The sequence below is a fragment of the Helicoverpa zea genome, chromosome 9, assembly GCF_022581195.2.
Source record: "Helicoverpa zea isolate HzStark_Cry1AcR chromosome 9, ilHelZeax1.1, whole genome shotgun sequence".
Lineage (NCBI taxonomy): Eukaryota > Metazoa > Arthropoda > Insecta > Lepidoptera > Noctuidae > Helicoverpa > Helicoverpa zea.
Window position 1 is genome coordinate 7,306,988 of NC_061460.1, and position 21,904 is coordinate 7,328,891.

A 21,904-nucleotide genomic window follows, 5' to 3' on the forward strand; every position below is an offset into this window, starting at 1 on the left:
TATTCCCTAGCATAGTAAAACCTATCGATAATACGCCTTATTTGGGTTATATCTTCTATAATACTATATAAGAATTGATAAGTGGTATGTTGAGACAAAATGTTGCACTTAAAAAGACCTTTTGATTGATATATAGTCCATTAATAGATGTTGGATATTATTCCTTAACTTAATATAAACTATCAACAATACGTCTTAGTCAGGCTACTTTTTCTAAAATAGTAACTAAAATTGGTAAGTAGTATGCCAATTTAATATACTTAAATAATGCACGTGAATATTTAAGTCAGAAATTGACAAAAAGAATAAACTTCTTCCAATTGTAATATTTTTTTCTCATTTTCTTGTCGAACTGACTATTTGCCTCACTACATTTGTCGGACAAGTCGATATTTGCAATAAGAATAGTATTATCTATCATTGTTGTATTTGACCGACATGTATGTATGGGGAGACACAGTGACGTCATATCGACATGTTTCGGATGGTGGACACTCCAAACGCAGCATGATCTTTATCGGACAAGTTGACCACAATTTTCTAGTTAACTTTATTAAACAAACCTCAAAAAATGAAACGTGTATGTACGAAGAGTCGTAGTGACGTCATACCGACATTTTCAGGATGGTGGACACTCCAAACGCAGCACGATCTTTATCGGACAAGTTGACCACCATTCTCTAATTAACTTTATTAAACGAATCTCAAAAAATAAAACGTGTATGTACGAAGAGCCATAGTGACGTCATCTCGACAATTTCAGGAGTCAAGCATTAAAAAACGCAGCGGCACTAAAATTTGCGCATTCGAAAAGTTTGTCGGACTCATCGTAAGGAAGGCACTCACAAAGTCTTAAATGTATATGTATCAAAAAAAAATTTGTTCGCCGGCCTGGGGACTAGACGTAGTCGCCGATCATCATTTATGTTAATTCACCAATATGAAGATCAAGTACCTGTAGTTATCGGCACGGATATTGAGCCCTGATCTTCACCTGCGTAGAAGCGATTTATTGGTTTGCCTTATGTGTACAGTGCGCAAAGCGATCCCCACTCTTCCGCCGAAAGCTCAATATCCGTGCCGGTAACTATACCTATGTTGTGTTATTTGTAAAAAAATCTGTGCATTCGTAATTTAAGTATGTAAATGTTTCAAAATACATTTGTTAAAATAGAATAAATATAGGTACCTGTGTAAGTGTGGAGCTGACCTGATGATGGAGACGAGAGAAGGTCGAGGGAACTCGGCAACTGAATATTGTAAACTACCTCGTGTTTGGGCTTATATTATTTGTATTGACGAGACCTTTGCAACTGTGAAGGTTTGGAACTGACCTGATGATGGAGACTGGAGAAGGTCGAGGGAACTCGACAACTGAATATGTAAACCACCTCGTTTTTGGGCTTATATTATTCGTATGAGAACTTTCCACAAATGCGGATAGTGACAACTATGCTTGTCACTGAAAAGCCCAAAATATAAAACTTTTTACAAAAAAATAAAACCGACTTCTAGGCCGATGCACCTAAGAATAGTTTTTTTTTGCTTTTCAGGGTTTTTGGTAGTCGGTTTTATATTATTTTCTGACTGTATTAAATGTCTGTTAGACATCTAAAAACTTACCTTTTATCCGGATTCGTACAGACGTAATGGGATGCGGATGAAACCGCTGGCAGAGGTTATTCTATGCTATATAATAGAGAGGAAACAGTTTTTTTCCGTTTGTTTGTACCCTAAAAATTACGAAACTGCTGAACTGATTTGAAAAATTATTTCACAGTAACAGTTGGATAGCTATCCCCATGTAATATAGGCAGTATTGCATCCAGGATCGGGCAGGAGTTCTCACGGAACGCCAGTCGTCTCAGTGAAACCACGGGAAAACAAATAGTTATAAATAAATTACAAGCTGTATCCATTGACATGGTGTGTCCAGGCAGCAAGTTAAAATATTGTTGTATTTACGAATGCGTACCCAGTATACATTTTTATGAAAATCTACACCTGTTCGTTATTATGAACACTTCCTTCGCAGTGTTTGTTAACTGAGAGGCAGCATTGAGCACTGTGTTGGTCGCTTTACATGTTGGATAGAACGTAGTTGGCAAACGAGCTGCGTAGCTGCACACTAAATTATGAAAAATAGCACAAACCATTGAAGTATCCCTCAAACGGCCGCTTATCATTGTTATTATCTTTGTACCGTGTGGAATCCCCGTGTCAATAATTGTTTGCAATTTACACGTATTCGAACGAGTTCATATAGAAATATAGTGTATTTAGTGATTTGTACGAGTGACAAGTTAAGTAATTAATTAAATAAAGTGAAAAAATTATGGATATACCTGCAAGTACATAGAGGTGGTAACATATAAATAAGGTAAAGGGTATGTAAGATTTTTTTCCTTAAACAGTATACACGCATAAGAAACAATTTTATCAAAAACAAAAAATCCTAATCTTATTGATAACTTGTTGCGTTAAAAATGTTACGAAAGTCAAGAACATTATGATTCATACAGGCAAATACTTAGGTAATGATTTAATCTAAGTAAGCACTTATATAATCAATTAGACTAGTATATTATCCTCTTCATATTTATTTAAAAAGTAGGTGCCATGTTAGTCATGATTTTACATATTTTGAGATTGTGAGCTGAATCGATCTCTAAGAATCACGACTTCAAGTACTTCAGGAAGGTACTCACCTACCTACTACGAAAACTAATAAGTGCGATGTTATATTTAGACAGGAGTACCTATTTACCTACTTGTTTTTCCACAACGAGGTATCTACCTAAAGATGTACTCCTAGATAAATCTGTTCAATAAAATAACAAATGCACTCAACTATTTTCCAGGTAGTCGTGGTGGCCGAGTGGGTAAAGGACCAACCTCTCAAGTATGAGGGCGCGGGTTCGATCCCAGGTCAGGCAAGTACCAATGCAACTTTTCCAAGTTTGTATGTACTTTCTAAGTATATCTTAGACACCATTGACTGTGTTTCGGATGGCACGTTAAACTGTAGGTCCCGGCTGTCATTGAACATCCTTGGCAGTCGTTACGGGTAGTCAGAAGCCAGTAAGTCTGACACCAGTCTAGCCAAGGGGTATTGGGTTGCCCGGGTAACTGGGTTGAGGAGGTCAGATAGGCAGTCGCTTCTTGTAAAGCACTGGTACTCAGCTGAATCCGGTGAGACTGGAAGCCAACCCCAACATAGTTGGGAAAAAGGCTCGGAGGATGAACTATTTTCCAGGTAGAAAGCATTCCATGCCTCTAGCTAGGAGACCCAAACTTTAGGTAGTGAGTTAGGTACTTTTGTTTCAATTAGAGTTATTAAAACTTCCATTAAGCAGCGCAGCATTTTTTAGGAGTACACATGTACGAAACCTTTACTCGAAACCCGAACCCGAGACTCGAAAGCAATCGAAAAGTTTACAATACAACTAATAAATCTATTGTGTATCCATAAACAAATATGGGGAAAAAGAACTTTGCTAACACGGTGAAGTCGATACCTATAGAAAAAAAAAATACTATTTAGGGATGGTTCAGGCCACTTGGGTGTGGTTTTGATCCCTAAAGGGCAACAATTGGCAATCGGATTGCTGAATCAGCATGTTCACAAACCAAACAAAATAGGAGACACGTGATTTACTTACCCACCTACTTAGATTGCGAAGTAGATAATTCTCTGTGTGTCCAAGATTCGAATAAAATGGGAGAGGGTACCTAAGTGATTGTGAATGAGTGAATGGCTGGTGACTGTTGCTGATTGTGCGGGTAAGGATGATATTTATGTTACTTCAGGCTTAGGTATACTATCACCTAATTATGTCGATGACGCTTAGGGTCATGGCACATTATACTGGCACCGCAACAGCACAGCTGCAGCACGGCGTCGCCTCGAATTTAGACTACGGCTAGCTGCCAGCGCGCTAATTACGCGTTGTCCGCAAGGTGCAAGCTCGCCGTCCGCGCGCCGGCCGCGAGGTGTAAGCTTGCTGTCACCGCAAACTCAATATTGTTTAAAGACAGTTATGATTGAACATTGATTGCTTCCCTGCCGACTCGGAGTCGGCGCGTAATGAGCATGCCGTCTCGGCGCGCTGTACACATACGGTCCGCTCGCTTGCAGCACGCGGGCTGCGAGTCGAGTTGTGTGGTAGCAGCAAGCGCGCTGACTGCCCGCTGTTGGCTTTTTCATATTGACATTATGAAATACACGATTTAATGCTCTAAATTGAATGGCAAGTTAAATGCCGGTGTGGAGCGGTGCTGTTGCGGTGCCGGTGTAATGTGCCATGACCCTTAGGCGTATGTAAGTAGGTAATCTACTATGAGCTATATCAAAAATGACCAATTGAAGTTGAAAAGGTGCATTCACAACATGCTTTCGCTTTTCTATAAAAATATCTTGCTGGAGTTATTTACTTCGGATAATGTATCATTGGAAATATTCCGCAATTTTATGCCCTTCAGGGCCCCGATTCTCCTAATTTTACTTAAGCGTCATACGATTCACGTTCGACTCGTTTCGACTGAGATCCGATCCCGACTCGATTACGATTGAAGCGTATATGGCATTCCGCTATTTTTTCTTTGAAATAAACGTTTTTATCTTTTTCTGTCATTCAATAATGAATCATTTTGTCTGCAAATGATTTACGATTGCAAAATGATTGTACAGCAAACTACCGTATAGACCAAAATTACCAAAATAGCAGACCAATCGCACACCAATCAAATGTCAATCGAATACGATTGGTCTTTTATTAGTAGCAGAATGCCCGATATGGTTAAAACTGCTATTGCGATCATATTGCGATTCGATTTCTACTCGATTTTGACATTATTAACTTAGGAGAATCGGGCCCCAGGAAACGCGTCATTTCTTAACTTTGATACACGGAACGTGCTAGGTTTTTAATGATGTCCCGTAATGAAGTCATGATTTTCAAGGTACATGTATAGTTCATTAGTGATCTTTATTCGTTTATCAATGGAAACCCATTGGCGGATCTACTATATAGAAATCTAAGAATTAGGCATGATTTTTTGGCATTGAATTTTCTTTACTTAATCTATAGTCGAAGATGTCTTATCGATTCGATTATAATATTATAATCCTACTTTATTTATTTTTCCTCAGAGGCACAGGTAGATAGGTATCGTAAAAGGTCACCATTTAATTTTCTAATGTATTGTAAACCATGACATTTATTTACTTGTACGTTATGTCAATAGGGTAATAAACATAATGGTACCTCAAGCCTATCTTTTGCCTAAACGAACTTTCAGGGGAATGAATACCTAACTTTAAATTTCATGAAACTTTACGTAGGTATCTATCTATTGGGTTGTTACGGGAATTAATATTTTAGAGTCTAAATAAGACAAATAAGGATAAATGTACGTATGCTGGTAGTATTGATTAGGACGCCATTATCTTTAGTAGATTCCTTATCTTCTATGTAGATATCGGGTATATTATACTTCCCATCCAGTACAATTTTGACGAGTGAACATGTAACAGTTATCATAGATTGTGAAGTGACAATTTACGCACATTATATCGATACACAAAATAAACAGGTGGGTAACATTATCTGTTTTTCTTAAACTGGAAGCTGAAGTTTATACAAATATGTTGAAAAAGCATGCAAACTATGTAAATTAAAGTTGGATAAACGCTAATTTGATCTCGGAAAACCTTTGATTCTGTGCCTGTTTAGGTCCTGATTTATCCGAGTTGGTATTTCAGGCTCTGAAAATACATATAGCAATAAAGGAATATGGATTAAACAGGTTTCGACTTCTAGAAAACATTACTTTTTCAGTTTGGACATGTTTATGGATATTGTACCAGCAATCAATGAAAAATGCGTCATTCGCTTATAGATAACAAAGGTTTTTAGATAACGCATTTTTTGCATAATGTGCAAACTTGATCGAGAAAAAACCAATTGTACACAAACTTGCATATATATATCTATAATGGTTAATAAAACAAGACTAATTATCTCATCTGATTGCCTTTTCCTAAGATGATAGTGGAATACCACTTGGTGATATAAAATCTATCCCTCGAATCCAATAGAGAACCTATATGCTCTTGTTACGGGTACCTATCTGTTGTCTTGAATGGTTATGGACACAGGTTACTGCTACGTAAAACCGCGTATCTAGTTGGACTAAAAAACAGTCCCTTTTAGTTTTTATGATAGGATTATAAGATGTGTGGTTTCCTCGAGATAGGATTATTTTCATACAGAATATAGTCTTAACTAAATTAAGCTGAGTCAGAATGATGCTAATGTAAATAAAGTGTCTATATAGTATGTGAATAGATATGACACCGTTGTTAATTGTTGATATTTGATTAGTGAACCCTTACAACGTTACGTTCTTGATGTTCCACACTAATTTTACTTTCGTAGTTGATTTTATTTCTTTGTACTCACTTCTACTTCGATTAACTTTGAATTAACTTACAATGACAAATAGAGCTGAAAGAAAGATTTATTACAATAATAAAAGATAAAAATTTACAATGACTTTTGTATGTCCATCATTTGGGCGATGAGCCTCCGCAGTACTTTCCTTGTCCGGCGGTGGATAGAGCTCATTACGAATTTTAATTAGAGTTCGACGTTACTTTTGTATGCAGTGGCGATCAATCCTGACGCATGTCAAGTGTTCGTAGTGCTAACCATACGTGAGATAATAGTGATTATTTTGGACATACATTTAAAACATTTAACAAAACGAATAGTGGATTCGATAATGTTGTAAGTTTAAAAGTAATGAAAAATTGATACTGGTAGGTAATAACTGTTTTTGTTTGAGTTTTCAAATAATAATTTTGACGTTAATACTTTATTTATCAATCTTTAATTTAATAGTAGAATCCTTGTTACCAGCACCAAAAGGGATTACAATTGACTTTAGATAACGAATATCGAGGCAATATTTTTGTATGTACCATAAATCAATTAATGCGTAACGTCGGTTATCCGACGGTTGAAAGTACAACCCGTAGGTATCTGGAAAGTGCAATTAAAAGTTACTTAGCATCTACACATATCATTTTAGGAAATGTTGAGACTGATGAAGTGGCAGCAATGATTAATTAATTCAAAAATAGAAAATCAAAGTACAGTGTGAATGATGACTTTGTACCTAGAGCTATAATTGTACAATTTCGAGAGGGAGTAGTTGGAATGTAAGTTAAAATGAAGATCACGTTTTCCTCAATATCTAATGAAGTGTTTAATCAACACTCTACCGAAGTGCGTATACAACTATCTACGTACTAACTAAAGCTGAACGGTCGCTCGGTGCATTCGGTACAAATACTCAATTTCCCACCCGAACCATTATTAATTATTATGAATCAGCGCGTTGTGAGTGCAATTACTAATTCTTGAGCATGGGTTATTAATGTTAATATACATTTTTATTTATTTTAATTTAATATTTGGTTTTGTTTAATTAATGGTATTTATCTGAGTACTAAAATGTAGCGTCTAAACGGATTTAACACATATATGTACTAATATATACATATAATATACATAAACGCTTTGTCTACAAAGTAACTACGCAGTGAATACGAGGTTACTACGCTGTGCCTACGAGGTTACTACGCTGTGCCTACGAGCTTACTACGCGGTGCCTACGAGAGCGCTACGAAATGATTAGGCATTTTTTTCAAACGACCGTTAGCGCTTTGACTTGTACTGCATTGAACACTTGAATAAAAAATATGGTGATAAGGTCTTGTTTCGATTCGATTCGACTAGGTCCTAATGTGAATGTGAATAGAAGATAGATAAGTATCATGCCAAATTTATGGGTACACTTTTCATACAATGAATAGTAAAATATTGTAAAAGTAAAATGTAAATTACTTTACAAGTAATTGGGGATCCTATCTTATCGAAACGTTGATGCATACATACATATACAACATGTAACGTAATTAACGCACACCCTCAAACACCCCAATTAGAATATTATGTTATAATCATAATACATACTCTGAATTTTTAATTTAACATGTATTTGCATTGTTATTTACTAAATTAGTTATACCAATTCTTGGAGAACTTTTTGGTCATACTACTACGAACGCAAATATCGCGCCGCGCGCCGCTCGACTCGACACAACATAACGAAACTACGGAAAAAGCCGACAATACACGAAGTCTTATTACATTGAGGTACGGTCTATTTGAATTTGTTTTGACTGTACAAGGTTAATATGACAATAATTTCCGTAGTTTTAATTATTTTTGGGATAAAAAATTACCTATATTAAAAATGATATAAATCGATTCAGTAAACGATTCTGAACAAACTAGTTTCAGGATGTGCGTTAATTAAGTTACATGTGTATATGAAAAATACAGACTAAAACAGGACTTGAGAAAGACGGTGGTAATGACCATTTGTGTAATATAAATAAATTGTCGTAACAGGTAAACTGAATGTAAGAGATGAATCACGTTTTTTTAGATAGGTAGATAAGGATAGCCGTCGGTACAGGCCTACGTAGATTATTATTTGATTTCCTTTATTTATATTATGTAATGCTTTGTAATACAGGCGACATTGTCTTTCTCAGTGCAGCTACTCGTCATCAAAACAATGACCCGTTATCCAAGTGGTGTTCATGTCGTATTCATGTAGGTTTTACTGTTGCAGATATGAATGATTCCTTTATTACGCACTATATATTAACTACTAAAAACTAATTTGTCATCATGACATTGGTTATTGAAAATAGGATTGAAAGACAAATTGTAGCTGTACTTAGTACTTATCTGTCTTAATTTATTTATCTTTAATTTATTCGTAATCAGGAAGAAAATTAAGCGTATCGAATAAAGTGCTAACAATGAAAGAACGAATCAATTAAAAATGTACGTGGTTCGAACAACGCCAGGTTACCTAAGTCTTATTATTAATGACGCAGGAGGAGGACGATACCGAGATGAGATTAGAAACGAGGCACGCTAGTGCCGCCACCAAGTTCCGCCTGCTCATGTGGAAGAACTTTCTGCAGCAATGGAGACATCGGCTACAAACTGTCGTAGAGCTACTATTGCCAGTCGTGACAATGGCGCTGGTGCTCATCCTTCGGTGGCAGATACCGCCTTATCAAATCGATACACTCACTTACCCCGCGTTGCCAGCGCACACACTCAACTACTCTACCAATATCCTGTAAGTTACCACAAAATATTCTTCTTTTAAATTGCTAATATCCAACGTTTTTCATCTTTGGTTGGATGACAACCAATTTCATCAACTCGTATGCTTATTTATCTTAATCCATCCTAAAAAATCTGTCAAGCTTCTTGCCCGGTAATCAATATTTAAGGCAATCAGATTCAGTTGTGTGCCTTTAAATATTACAGATATTGTAAAGATAGCGCATTTATAGTTATAGCTAGGTCCTACTAACTTGCTCCACTATAAACATTTTATAACATAAACAAACATTTATTCACGAACATTTTATTCACAGACAGCATTCGTTTTATATATTTTCTAAAACAGTTTCTAGAGAGGTATATTCAGTACAGGATGTGTGTTTATCAAATAATCTTTGAAGTTCATACATATCCTTTATCATATCTAAAAGCTAATTCTTTTGCTAAACATACTGTAAAATTATAAGTGGTAATCTGTATGTTTAGTCAATTTTGGTGACTAAGCAATAGATAAAACAGAGATGTTTTATTGATTAGGTACAGTTAAAGATTGCCGAAGTTACAATCGCGGTAATTTATGAAAGCATTAAATAAACATAAGGATTCGATGATTTCCTCAGAACATTAAATGCAAATATAAAGGTAGAATTCCGTGGGTCGCGGCTTACGCAGCCGCGCGCGGCTTACGACAGTCGTCGGCCGCGCGCGACAATAGTCAACCTATGAAAATGTATGGCGCCGCTGCCGAGGCTCGCGACAGTCGCGCGCGGCCGACGAAATTCGTAAGCCGCGCGCGGCATTGTGTTGAAATTAGTAGATTTTGTTCGTCCGTTCCCTCTAGTCGAAGTGCTAATTGATATCCTTGAAGAAGAAGAGGATGACGTATTGCTGTGGCTGTATTATGAAAATAGATTACCAATCGACCCTATTTTTAAAAAGTAGAAATGATGAAGGATACTACCCAATACTGATTCAAAAGCATTTGTATTGTAATGAAAACAAAAGGAAGTTTTGCCGACTAAATAAAAAACGATTCAATTCTGGTTTTACTAAAATTATATAGATGTTACTAAGCGCTAGACTATGCATACGGCCGCGCGCGGCTTACGAAATTCGTCGGCCGCGCGCGACTGTCGCGGACCTCGGCAGCGGCGCCATACATTTTCATAGGTTGACTATTGTCGCGCGCGGCCGACGACTGTCGTACGCCGCGCGCGGCTGTCGTAGCCGCTATCCACGGAATTCTACCTTTAGGTACCTACTTGTCGCCTTCAATCATTGCAGATTTTCATTTCTAGAGACTATAGCTGCTGAAAGTTTTCTTTAAATATTGCTACAATAAATACATTTCAAATATGAGAATTTCCGTTTATTATTCAAAGTTATGAAATTTAAATAATATACAATGAGCATCTGTATTATTAAAACTCATAGTTACTCTTATGTCTATGCACTCTAGGTATATGTTTTCATTCGTGAACACATTTGCTATTTGTACTCACTCCATAAGCCGAGATAAGGCGATAATATTACATCTCGTGGTTATAATCGTCCCTAATGTTTAATGAAATTCATTTTTCAGTTTTGCCATGAATATGGAAGAATTATCAATTGCATACTCCCCGGCAAGTCCAGTGTTAGATGATGTAATGAGAACTGCTGTTATTAATTTACTAACAGCCAATATGAAAGATCTGATTCCTATTTTTATTGATAACTTACCACCGGGGATAGCCAATATAACATTTCCACCAGATATGAACTTAAATACGTCGGCCATTGAGGAGTTCGTGAAGTCACGAATACGAGTCGTACCTTATAACAGCAGTTATGAAATAAGAGGGATCTACGTTGACGAAGAAACTACACGCAGCATTATCGCTGCCGTCGAGTTTGACGATAAACTATATGGTATGAATAAACTCGATTGCTTACACAATTTTTTGTGCCTATTTCCAGCTACTGATATTCAGGTAATGTTACAAACAGCGGCTTCTAATCTATTTCAGGAGCAGAACAGTTGTCAAATAATTTATCTTATTCGCTACGTTTTCCTGAGAGACCCCGTCTCAATTCGTTTTTCCAAACTGGAGGGCGCACCTGGAGATCTGACGGAGTATTCCCGGTTTTCGAAGTGCCTGGGCCTAGATTTCCTCACTCGTGGGAAGGTGGTAATGACCCAGGTAAATATATTTATTCGCTTTAGGACGTCTGGCAAACACTAATTAAAAAATATATTAACTTTGTTTAAAATAAAAACAAGTAAGGTATCGAAACTAACGAAAATAAGGTATTGTTAGGATTAGGTACATACTGAAATTAATCAAGTATTGTGTTAACTACAATAAATATTGTGCACAGGTTACGTTAACGAAATGTTCGTGGCACTTCAACAAGTTATTTCCATGGAGCTGGTATCAAGGGCAACCGGGTTGGACTTGAAGTCATTTAGGGTGAACATACAGAGGTACCCGCACCCGCCGTACCTTCACGACCAGTCAGTGGATCTGCTGCAATTTATGTTCCCCCTGTTCATCATGTTGAGCTTCAGCTACACTGCTGTCAACATTGCACGGGCGGTCACAGTTGAGAAGGAATTGCAATTAAAGGTACCTAGATAGTAATTCCAAGGTACAATGTTGGAGGATACCAATTAAATAACCTTGCTAATTTTTATTATGTTGTTTTAGGAAACTATGAAAATTATGGGCCTCCCCACATGGTTGCACTGGACAGCATGGTTTGTTAAACAGTTTATCTACCTATCAATCACAGCTGTTCTGCTAGTTGTGTTGCTAAAGGTGAGATTTTCAAAATTAGTACACAGATTCTTACGTAGTTTAGATTTAATAATAACTTATGTATTGTACTGTACTTATTGTTTTTAGGTAAATTGGTTTACTAACGACGATGGCTTCAGCGAATATGCTGTATTTACTAATACACCTTGGACGGTTTTGCTATTCTTCTTGATACTGTATTTATCTTGCGCGATATTTTTTTCTTTCATGGTAAGCAGTATATTTTCAAAAGGTATGCTTTCTTCTTATTTCTTTTTAATTTAACAACCTACATTAACATATTTAACAATATATTATTTTTGTGGTAAAGGTAGTACGGCCGCGTTGTTTATGGCGGTGGCATGGTTCCTCACTTACATCCCTGCTTTCCTCCTGGCCATGGATATCAATATGTCGACTGCGGTGCAGGTCATCACATGCTTCAGTATTAACTCTGCGATGTCCTATGGTTTCCAACTAATGCTCGCTAAGGAAAGCACTGGAGGTAAATTATTACGAGAGTTTATTATACGAGCCACTTAAAATAATTACAATATAAATGCTCTGCTCCAAAGTTTGTTTGATCCGAATCAGGGAATAGAAAAATTATGCCCAATAATTATAATTTTCCTAATTTGTTGCACCGCTTCACACGTAACACGATTCGAACAAGACGGAGTGCGAGTGGCGGTAATTGAAGTCGATGTGCCACATTAGCGTAGGAGAATAAATTCTAACATAGCGACTGGTCTAAGTGCTAAATTGCTTTACTGAACGTATTCGCTCAATTAGGGCTGCAGTGGGGCGACTTCATGACGTCACCAGGGACGGACACCACGCGCTTCGTGTTCGGCCACGTGGTCATCATGCTGGTAGTGGACTGCCTCATCTACATGCTGATCACCCTCTACCTTGAACAAGTGCTACCAGGCCCCTTCGGGACTCCCAAACCTTGGTACTTCCCCTTCCAGTTGCAGTTCTGGTTCCCAAATTATAAATCGAAAGGTAAGATATTTTGTAGAGTTGTACTCTACCTAATTTATGAATCAAATTAGTAATTTAAAATAGTCATTGTTACAAGCATTAATGTCATAGCAATAATCATTATGCTACAAAGTCGAATTAGGTATCTTTGTAATAAAATCCAATGACTCAGAAATGCTATGATTTTTTTTAGATGCTGGATTAATTTTCGAAAATGATAATAGTGAATTCGATGATATTATAAAAGAAAAGGATCCCACAGACCACGAAGTTGGTGTTAAAATGCAAGTAAGTTTATCATCACTTAAAAGTAACATTAAGTACTTACACACTAATATATTATGTGAAAATATATTTGTTAATTCATTAAAAAAAATATTTGTACGTATTTATTTACAGAATTTAACAAAAATCTTTGGGAATAACATAGCTGTTAACAATTTATCTTTGAATATCTATGACGACCAAATCACAGTTTTACTTGGTCATAATGGTGCTGGCAAATCAACTACAATATCTATGTTAACAGGTTTGTAATAAAATATTTTTTATTTATGCTCTTCTTTAACCATGTTTTTAAATTTAATTAACAAGGATTAAGTGCTTGTATTTAGTTTGTACCCGGGAGCTTCGTTGATTTTCAATGACATTATTAGATGGAGATTAGGGATAAGAGTACTTTTTGATGCCTTGTCACTATCTATGTCTATATCCTCCGTATGCAAAGTTGCGATAAAATGCAATTCATTCAAGTTTTACTTAAAATACTAGGATGAGTGAAGATGTAACATACGTTGCAGAGTGGGTGCAAGTCAATTGATTCACTACTATGAAGTCTTGTTTCTGGTAATAAGCAAAGACCGGAACTATTGCGCAACATTGTTATTGTCAAGTGGGCACTAGCTTTAATGTAACGATGCCGGTCAGTGTGTTAATCTATCTAAATAGAGTTGAAGGTTCTTCAAACATTTTTCTGTCTAACGACGAACACACATTATATGTAATTTCAGCGGCACGCGGAAACCATTTTATAAAAGAGTATGAATTGTCCCAGTTATTATGGTCCGTTTTTACCACCCATTTAAAAAAAAAAGCAGTTGACGACTCGTATTGTCCGAGGTTTTACATGGGCGGAAAGATGTAAATAAAATCGAAATCATATACATATGTCATAACATACTTTAATTTTTGAATATTTTGTGTTTCAGGAAATTTAAAGGTAACTCGCGGGACAGTGAACGTTGCCGGATATGATATGACTTCTCAAAGCTCCGCAGCCCGTTCCCACATTGGATTGTGTCCTCAGCACAATATACTGTTTAACGAACTCACGGTCAAAGAACATTTGGAATTCTTTGCTAGACTAAAAGGATTTAAAGGCAAAGAACTGTATGAAGAGATAGACTCACTTATTGAAAAATTGGAACTACAGGAGAAGGTATCTACAATTTATGATTATTTGGAATTTGTCAGTTCAGTTCTGTCTCTATCAATTAGAGAGATTTTTTTAATTAGAGCGGCCTCATATCATATTTCTTCAAGTTACAAATGGAACTAGAAAGTGATTGGGCGTACCTGCAATACAAGGGCGGATCCAGCTTCGGCGCCAGGGGGGGGTCACACAGTCGTGGTCAAGTCACAAAAAATATTATATTGTAGCGTATACTTCTTTTAATATTAAAAGTAGTAGTATAAATACAATAAGCGCGATCGTAGCGAGCTCGAAATTTTTACGAATGTTTAAGAAAAGTGTTTTCATGTAGAAAATGGCCCGAGCAGAGTGAGCGCAATTTCTCGTATTTATACTACACACACGCGCCAAACAAAAAAGCGCGAGCGAAGCGAGCCCGAAAATTTTTGTTCTGGTCGAGGACTAAGGTTAAAAAAGTGTTGTTATGTAGAAAATGGTCCGAGCTGAGCGAACGCGATTTCTTGGACATAATCACAGACGCGAAACTGAAAAAAGCGCGAGCGAAGCGAGCGCGAAAATTTTTTTTCAGTTCGAGGACTAAAAGTAGATGAAAACGCTTTCTTGATGTATAACAAATATACAGCACAAATACAAGAAAGCGCGATGTTCATGAGATCAGGGCCGTCTAGCTTATGTAGCGCCTGGGTGCAATCATCACCCAAGCGCCACACATAGTACATATTGATATCGAAGTACTTTACAAGGAATATAAATAAGAACGTTCGAACGAAAATCACTTTTTTGGACTAAGAAAAAATGTTTCCAAATCATCGTAGGCTCAATTTTAGGCTCACTGTTGGCCAGATTTAAGTTATGAAAGTCGAGACGGGACAACATAATTGTAAAAATTAGCGCGATCGAAGCGAGCGCGCAAATTTTTTAATTTTGGGACACAAAAAGTTCATAAGTTTTAAAAAGCGCTGTAAAGTAACAAGCAGTCGGAAGCGCAAACTGTTTTGTTTTTGAGGACCCCATAAATATTTTTTTTTTGCTATATTTGACTTATGAAGTTATCAAGGGAAGGCATATATAATATTGCGCGAGCGAAGCGAGCGCGAAATTTTTTGACCCTACGACACAAAAGCACCTGATTAAGTACATTGTAAAGCAACAAGTAGCCGCAAGCGCAGCGAACGCGAACTTTTTAAAATTATTTGTTTGAAGACTCACAAATCAGACTGGGAATTACGTACAATTAAAAAGGAACCGTGATTAGAGCGAGTGCCATTTGTGTTCGTTGATTCGGTGCGTCAATAAAAATAATAAACAATCAGAAATACAGTACCTACAGACATAGTCATTTACTCGCGAGCGTAGTGAGCTAGCATTTTTTCACTTAGTTGGAGGATGTTAAAAGTTAAAAAAAAATAATCAAAATGATCAATCCAACAAAGCGAAGGCGACTTTTTTGTCAGTATCATGATACAATGTGGAACTTCCTTATCCAACGGGTGTAATTTCTTCGAAATTTCCTGGTGGTGGGGCGTCTCGCTGCGCCCCTGATATCGAGGCGCCCGGGTTATTCGCACACCCTGCACTTAGGTTAAGACGGCCCTGCATGAGACTAATACATTACAGCATGTAATGTAGACAACCCGGACAGCGGATTCTTAGTAACAGGGTCCCGCTTCCTCCTTTTGGGTACGGATAAAGAGTAAATAAAGAATAGAGAGCGAGCGTTGCGAGCACGAATTCTTCAGCAAAACTACTCTACCTGTAACTATGTAGGTATCTACCTATTCACTCGAAATAAAAATTATCTTATACTTATAACAAAAACATAAAACATCGTGTTTAACCATTTCAATTATTGGTCCTCTTAGGTCCTGAACCAGGCCCAGGGGGGGGTCATGACCTTGTGACCTACCCCCTGGATCCGCCGTTGCTGCAATATAAGACATGTTATTTGTTTCACAGCGTGACTACCCCTCAAAAGGTCTGTCAGGAGGTCAGAAGCGTCGTCTTTGTGTTGGTATTGCTCTGAGTGGGGCGGCACGAGTGGTCTTACTCGACGAACCTACGTCTGGCATGGATCCTTCATCTCGTCGAGCACTGTGGGAACTCTTACAGAAGGAAAAGAAAGGTAGGTCGAAATTCAATCGTTAGAACAGAGAATTAGGTATTTCTTTGTATAAAGTATTTTTGTTTTAAATTATTATTAATATAAAGGGACCGACATATAAACCTAATAGTGATGGCTATAGTCGCATGTTAATATGTTTATTATATCGTTAGGTCGCTCGATGATCCTGACGACTCATTTTATGGACGAAGCAGATATTCTCGGCGACAGAGTGGCTATAATGGCAAACGGTAGACTGCAATGCGTGGGCTCTCCGTATTTCCTCAAACGTCATTATGGCGTCGGGTATACCCTGGTGATCGTTAAGGACACAGACTTCGACTTTGTGAAATGCTCCGTACTTATCAATAGCTATATTCCTGGTACTATTGTTAAAGAAGATCGAGGTAAGTTTTTACTGGTTAAAATGTTGTCTGATATATGATCCATCAAACTATAATTGCGTCCTTTTATTGAGAATACTAGCTTTTGCCCGCGGCTTCGCTCCCGTCAACTGACTTCTCTACTTTACCCTATTTTTTTTTTCATAAGAACCTTCTCCTGACAATAACAAACACAACAAAAAAAGAATTAGCCAAATTGGTCCAGGTTGAGTTATGCGCTTACCAACACATTTTGCGATTCATTTTTATATTATAGATTAAATATAAACAAATATTTCTTTTTTAAGGAACGGAAATCACTTATAATTTGGTAAACGATTACTCACACGTTTTTGAAGAAATGTTGAATGATTTGGAAAGAAATATTGATAACATCAAATTTAAAAACTATGGTTTAGTTGCTACTACATTAGAAGATGTCTTTATGTCGTAAGTATTTTCTATAAATGTTTAGTTGTTAGTACGTTAGCCTAATTTTGGTAAGTGGGGTGATAACAAAGTACTTATGTTGCAGCGTTGGTGCAGACTTAAGTCCAATTAATTCCGAATCTGACGATGCTATTACTACTACTACTGACTCGACTATCGATGATATATTAAAACAAGAAATCGATTCATCTTTGGAAGAACGTAAGTTGTCCAAAGATATTGGGTATTTTAAACGAAAAAAAAAATCATTAGATATCCTTTTTACAACTTGATTACAAAAACGGTCCTTGTTTTCTAGTGGATAAGGACGAGAGTAACGTGACGGGCCTCCGCTTGTTCGGTCAGCAAGTGCTGGCTGTATGGATGAAGCAGTGGCTGGTGCTGATCCGCTCGCCATGGGTCATGGTACTGCAGTTTTTGGCGCCAGTGGTACTCATCAACTCCACGCTAGGAGTTCTGCGTTACGTCATGTCTTTATCACCGACCATTAGAACTAGGTGGTTGTCGTTGGAAGAAGGGTGAGTTAAATAGTAAAATCACTTTATTGACATCGGAAGGCGCAACGCCTATTGACCGGTTAAGTTCGTGAAATTCTTTTATCTCTTATATCATCAAGTAAATCTAGGTACTTATATTGGGAATCGATCGTATCGACGCCTAGTATCTGCAAGGACATAAAATACTTACCTACATATTGCTTCACATCAACAATCTACCTAAATGCAATAGGACTCTTGTGTCAGAGACTGCGAATCTTATGGAACTTACAGTACCTAAATACATAACATACATACATACTTATAACATCATAAATTATTTTCAGGTATACGGAAAGCGAAACTCTGCTCAGCTTCAACGGTAGTGTAGCGTCATCAGTGGGTGCCCTAGCCGCGCAAGCATACCAAAGCCTGTTCGCCAATTCTGGTGTTATGGACATGGAAATCAACGCTATCGGAAGCCAGCCAATAGAAGAATATTATCTAAATAGAGTGAGTCACTATACAATTTCGAAGTCGGCAACCGATATATCATGATTTCGATAAAGACAAACAGGGATCAAAACTTCGATAAATAAATAATCACCTGCTATATCATAATTACAAGTCATTATGAGTGAGATTCATACATTATTGTCATGATGGATGGATGGATTTACATTTTTACAAATTTAAATGAACTCATCCATAAAAAAAAATACTCAATCCTTAGGCTATAAATACTATAAATACTCAATCAGATTCCACTGAAACGGAGAGCTGTGGAGTTTTTAAACATCTTTCGTTAGGTATTTTAGTTATACTGAAATATCCTTTCTCCATCCACTCAGTAAATCTATTGGTTATATAAAAACCTCTAACTTGTAGGTACTTGCTAATAAGAGATTTTTTGCTTACACAGACAAGTGATCCCGTTGTGATGGGTTCGCTGCGGCACCGCTTGCTGATAGGCTCCACATTTGACGACAACTCTGCTACCGCCTGGTTCAGTAACTTTGGCTACCACGATGTTGCTACATCGCTTGCGGCAATCCACTCAGCTATTCTCAGATCTAAAAACTCTGATGCAGTACTCAATGTATATAATCATCCGTTGGAAGCTTCGTATATAGATCAGGTAAGTTTTACAGACGAACTGTCTATATCTTTTTACTCTTTCTTTTTAACCTATACAGCTTAGTCGTAGCAATTAGAATTAATCGCTAATCTCTTCAATGAATGTTTTCAGAGTGACGTGCAGACTATGATAGCTATGTTGTCCATGCAGTTGTCCTCTGGCATCGGCAGTAGTGTGAGCATTGTTAGTGCGGTTTTCATCATGTTTTATATCAAGGTAAGTACATTATTTAACCTCGAAAAGTATTTTCTGCTCTTTTTTTTTTTTTTTTTTTTTTTTATAATTTCGGGACACCTTTTTCACACACGGTCGGTTAACCCCATGGTAAGTTATTTATTAACTTGTGTTATGGGTGCTAACACAACTGATAAACTACATATAGCTACATATATACATATTTATAAATACATATCATAACACCCAGACAACGGCCAACAAGCATGCTCATCACACAAATGTCGACCGAACCGGGAATCGAACCCGGGACCTCAGGTTCGGCGGTCCGGCATGATGACCATTGCGCCATCGAGGTCGTCTTATGTACCGATTCTTTCAAACTTTTGTGACTTCTTCAGGTTATAACGGTTCGTTTTTGTTTTCGCAGGAACGTATGTCGGGGGCAAAACTTCTACAAAATGCAGCAGGCGTGGCGCCTTCTGTGCTGTGGGGCGGCGCAGCGATCTTCAATTGGTTTTGGTTCCTCATCACTTGTGTTTCCATCGTCATCTCGTGCGTCGCTTTTGATGTCATCGGGTTATCGAACGTGCATGAATTAGGTAATATGGTGTTTCCTAGCAGTGCCGGTTTTAACTCTACCAGCGTCCTGGGCGAGATTTCTACGGCGCCCTCCAACTGCAACTCAAGCCCATACGAAAAACTGAGACATATGTAGTTATCAATTTGCGCGAGCGAAGCGAGCGCGAATTCTGTTTTTATAGTTAACAAGTCAAAGCAAAAATTAAGTAAAATGTAGCCCAATCGTACCTACATAAGTTATTGCTGGTTGGTGAATGCAAAAACATGGGTACATGGCTTCTGATTGCGCGAGCGAAGCAAGCGCGAAATTATTTGTTATATTTTAGAACTCAAAACAAAAATTACTTGACTCTTTGTTGGTGTTGGCGCCTGTGTATAAAAATTTTGGGACTTAAAGTAGTACCGTAAATAAGAAAGTCCATGGAAACTAGAAGTTACTTTCTTATTAATAAAAGAACTTAAAAACGACGCTACCTTTTTGCTAGGGTAGACTAAAAAATTGTTGAAAAATAAAAACACCTGTAAAGTGAAGCAAGCCCGAAAATTTTTGAGTTTTGGATCACTAAAAGTCCTAAACATATCATCATCCTCCGAGCCTTTTTCCCAATCATGTTGGGGTCGGCTTCCAGTCTAACCGGATTCAGCTGAGTACCAGTGCTTTACAAGAAGCGACTGCCTATCTGACCTCCTCAACCCAGTTACCCGGGCAACCCGATACCCCTTGGTTAGACTGGTGTCAGACTTACTGGCTTCTGACTACCCGTAACGACTGCCAAGGATGTTCTATGACAGCCGGGACCTACAGTCCTAAAAGTCCTAAACATATACAGGAATTAATTTTAAGCAGTGCGCAAAAAAAAACTGGTGGTCCGGAATCATTAACAGAACATATCTGCATCTTGAGTAAAACAAAATTTTTCATTCTTTTGTCCGCCCTAAAATCAGCAAAATATGGATACCAACTATTCTTACGCGCTTGGAGCAGCGCTCGCGTCAGTTAACCGGTTTCGCTTTGCAGCGCGCCTACTATAACGACTGTGACCGTACAATCGGTTACAAAATAAACATCTTTCGATATCAATAACTTTTCTTTTTTGTACTAAAACACGACAAAACAAAAATATACGTATCTATAAAACTTACTTAATTATAGGTTGACAAAGTTTGCGCACTGGATAAAATTCATTCCTGTATAATAAAAGGCGACTGTGAAGTGAAGAAGCCGCGAGCGAAGGGAGCGCGAATTTTTTGAGTATTGGGACATTAAAAGTAGCTGTATGTCATAAAAAAAACAAAGTGTAAAGTAAAGAAATCGCGAGCGAAGCGAGCGCGAAAATTTTTGAGTTTTGGGACATCAAAGTAGTGTTTGTTCGAGAATTTCTCGGAATTAAACACAAATTCGCTTCGGCGCCCCTGAGCCCGCAGCGCCCGGGTTATTCGCACACCCTGCACCATAAGTTAAGACGGCCCTGATGCTATCCATACATTTGGATACAGTTCTTGTAAGTTGCGATCTTTGATGAAATTTAAAACAAAAAGAAGAGTAACATTCTGATCAAGGATTGGTTGGGGCCGCCTGTGGCGCCCCCTTATGACCGGCGCCCTGGGCCGTCGCCCAACCGCGCCCTACCCTAAAGCCGCTACTGTTTCCTAGTAGCAGTCCTTTTAAATAATGTTTAAAAGAAACTGATTAAATGTGACTTGTACCTTTATAGGCTGGTACTAATTAATAATTGCAATTATTATTTCAGGTCGAATGTTTTTGTGCGTCATGGTATACGGTGCGGCGATGTTGCCATTAGTGTACCTTTTGTCGCTTAAGTTCAAGGGACCAGCTGTCGGCTTCGTGGGCTTCTATTTCCTCAACGTGCTTTTCGGTAAGTTATAGGATAGCCAAAAGGGTTCAAGTATATATATAAGTATTGAGTATTGTATACTAAAATTAAGTTTCAGAGTCACCCATAATGAATCTCTGCTTTCTTTTTCCCTTTTTGTAATGACCGTATTATTCCTGAATCGGGTAGGTTCCTGAAAATTCACTTGTGTTGTATTCTACAGGTATGATGGGTGCGCAGGTGGTGGAGGCACTATCCTCTCCTATGCTGGACACAGAGCAAGCCGCCCACATCCTTGACTACTTACTGCAGTTCTACCCGCTTTACAGTCTTGTCACTTCTATCAGG

At 37.7% G+C, this 21,904-nt stretch overlaps 1 protein-coding gene across 5 annotated transcripts in view; it reads left to right on the forward strand.

The window, feature by feature from the left end:
- The first annotated feature begins 2,204 nt into the window (after positions 1–2,204).
- LOC124632962 (phospholipid-transporting ATPase ABCA1-like) overlaps positions 2,205–21,904 on the forward strand; it is a 31,010-nt gene continuing 11,310 nt past the window's right edge. The window contains exons 1-23 of one of the 5 annotated variants that reach the window (XM_047168004.1): positions 2,205–2,380; positions 8,981–9,231; positions 10,804–11,132; positions 11,231–11,404; positions 11,583–11,830; positions 11,912–12,022; positions 12,110–12,254; positions 12,333–12,506; positions 12,794–13,006; positions 13,179–13,273; positions 13,385–13,514; positions 14,194–14,423; positions 16,374–16,539; positions 16,692–16,925; positions 17,210–17,351; positions 17,437–17,552; positions 17,650–17,869; positions 18,175–18,340; positions 18,750–18,965; positions 19,077–19,181; positions 19,570–19,741; positions 21,473–21,598; positions 21,780–21,903. In XM_047168004.1, the coding sequence (XP_047023960.1) occupies positions 8,999–9,231; positions 10,804–11,132; positions 11,231–11,404; positions 11,583–11,830; positions 11,912–12,022; positions 12,110–12,254; positions 12,333–12,506; positions 12,794–13,006; positions 13,179–13,273; positions 13,385–13,514; positions 14,194–14,423; positions 16,374–16,539; positions 16,692–16,925; positions 17,210–17,351; positions 17,437–17,552; positions 17,650–17,869; positions 18,175–18,340; positions 18,750–18,965; positions 19,077–19,181; positions 19,570–19,741; positions 21,473–21,598; positions 21,780–21,903 (3,869 nt within the window). In that variant the 5' untranslated portion in view covers positions 2,205–2,380; positions 8,981–8,998. Of the gene's footprint in view, positions 2,388–5,483; positions 5,596–8,980; positions 9,232–10,803; positions 11,133–11,230; positions 11,405–11,582; positions 11,831–11,911; positions 12,023–12,109; positions 12,255–12,332; positions 12,507–12,793; positions 13,007–13,178; positions 13,274–13,384; positions 13,515–14,193; positions 14,424–16,373; positions 16,540–16,691; positions 16,926–17,209; positions 17,352–17,436; positions 17,553–17,649; positions 17,870–18,174; positions 18,341–18,749; positions 18,966–19,076; positions 19,182–19,569; positions 19,742–21,472; positions 21,599–21,779; position 21,904 lie in introns of those variants that run through there. The other 4 variants (XM_047168003.1, XM_047168002.1, XM_047168005.1 and 1 more) reach the window with 4 other exon arrangements.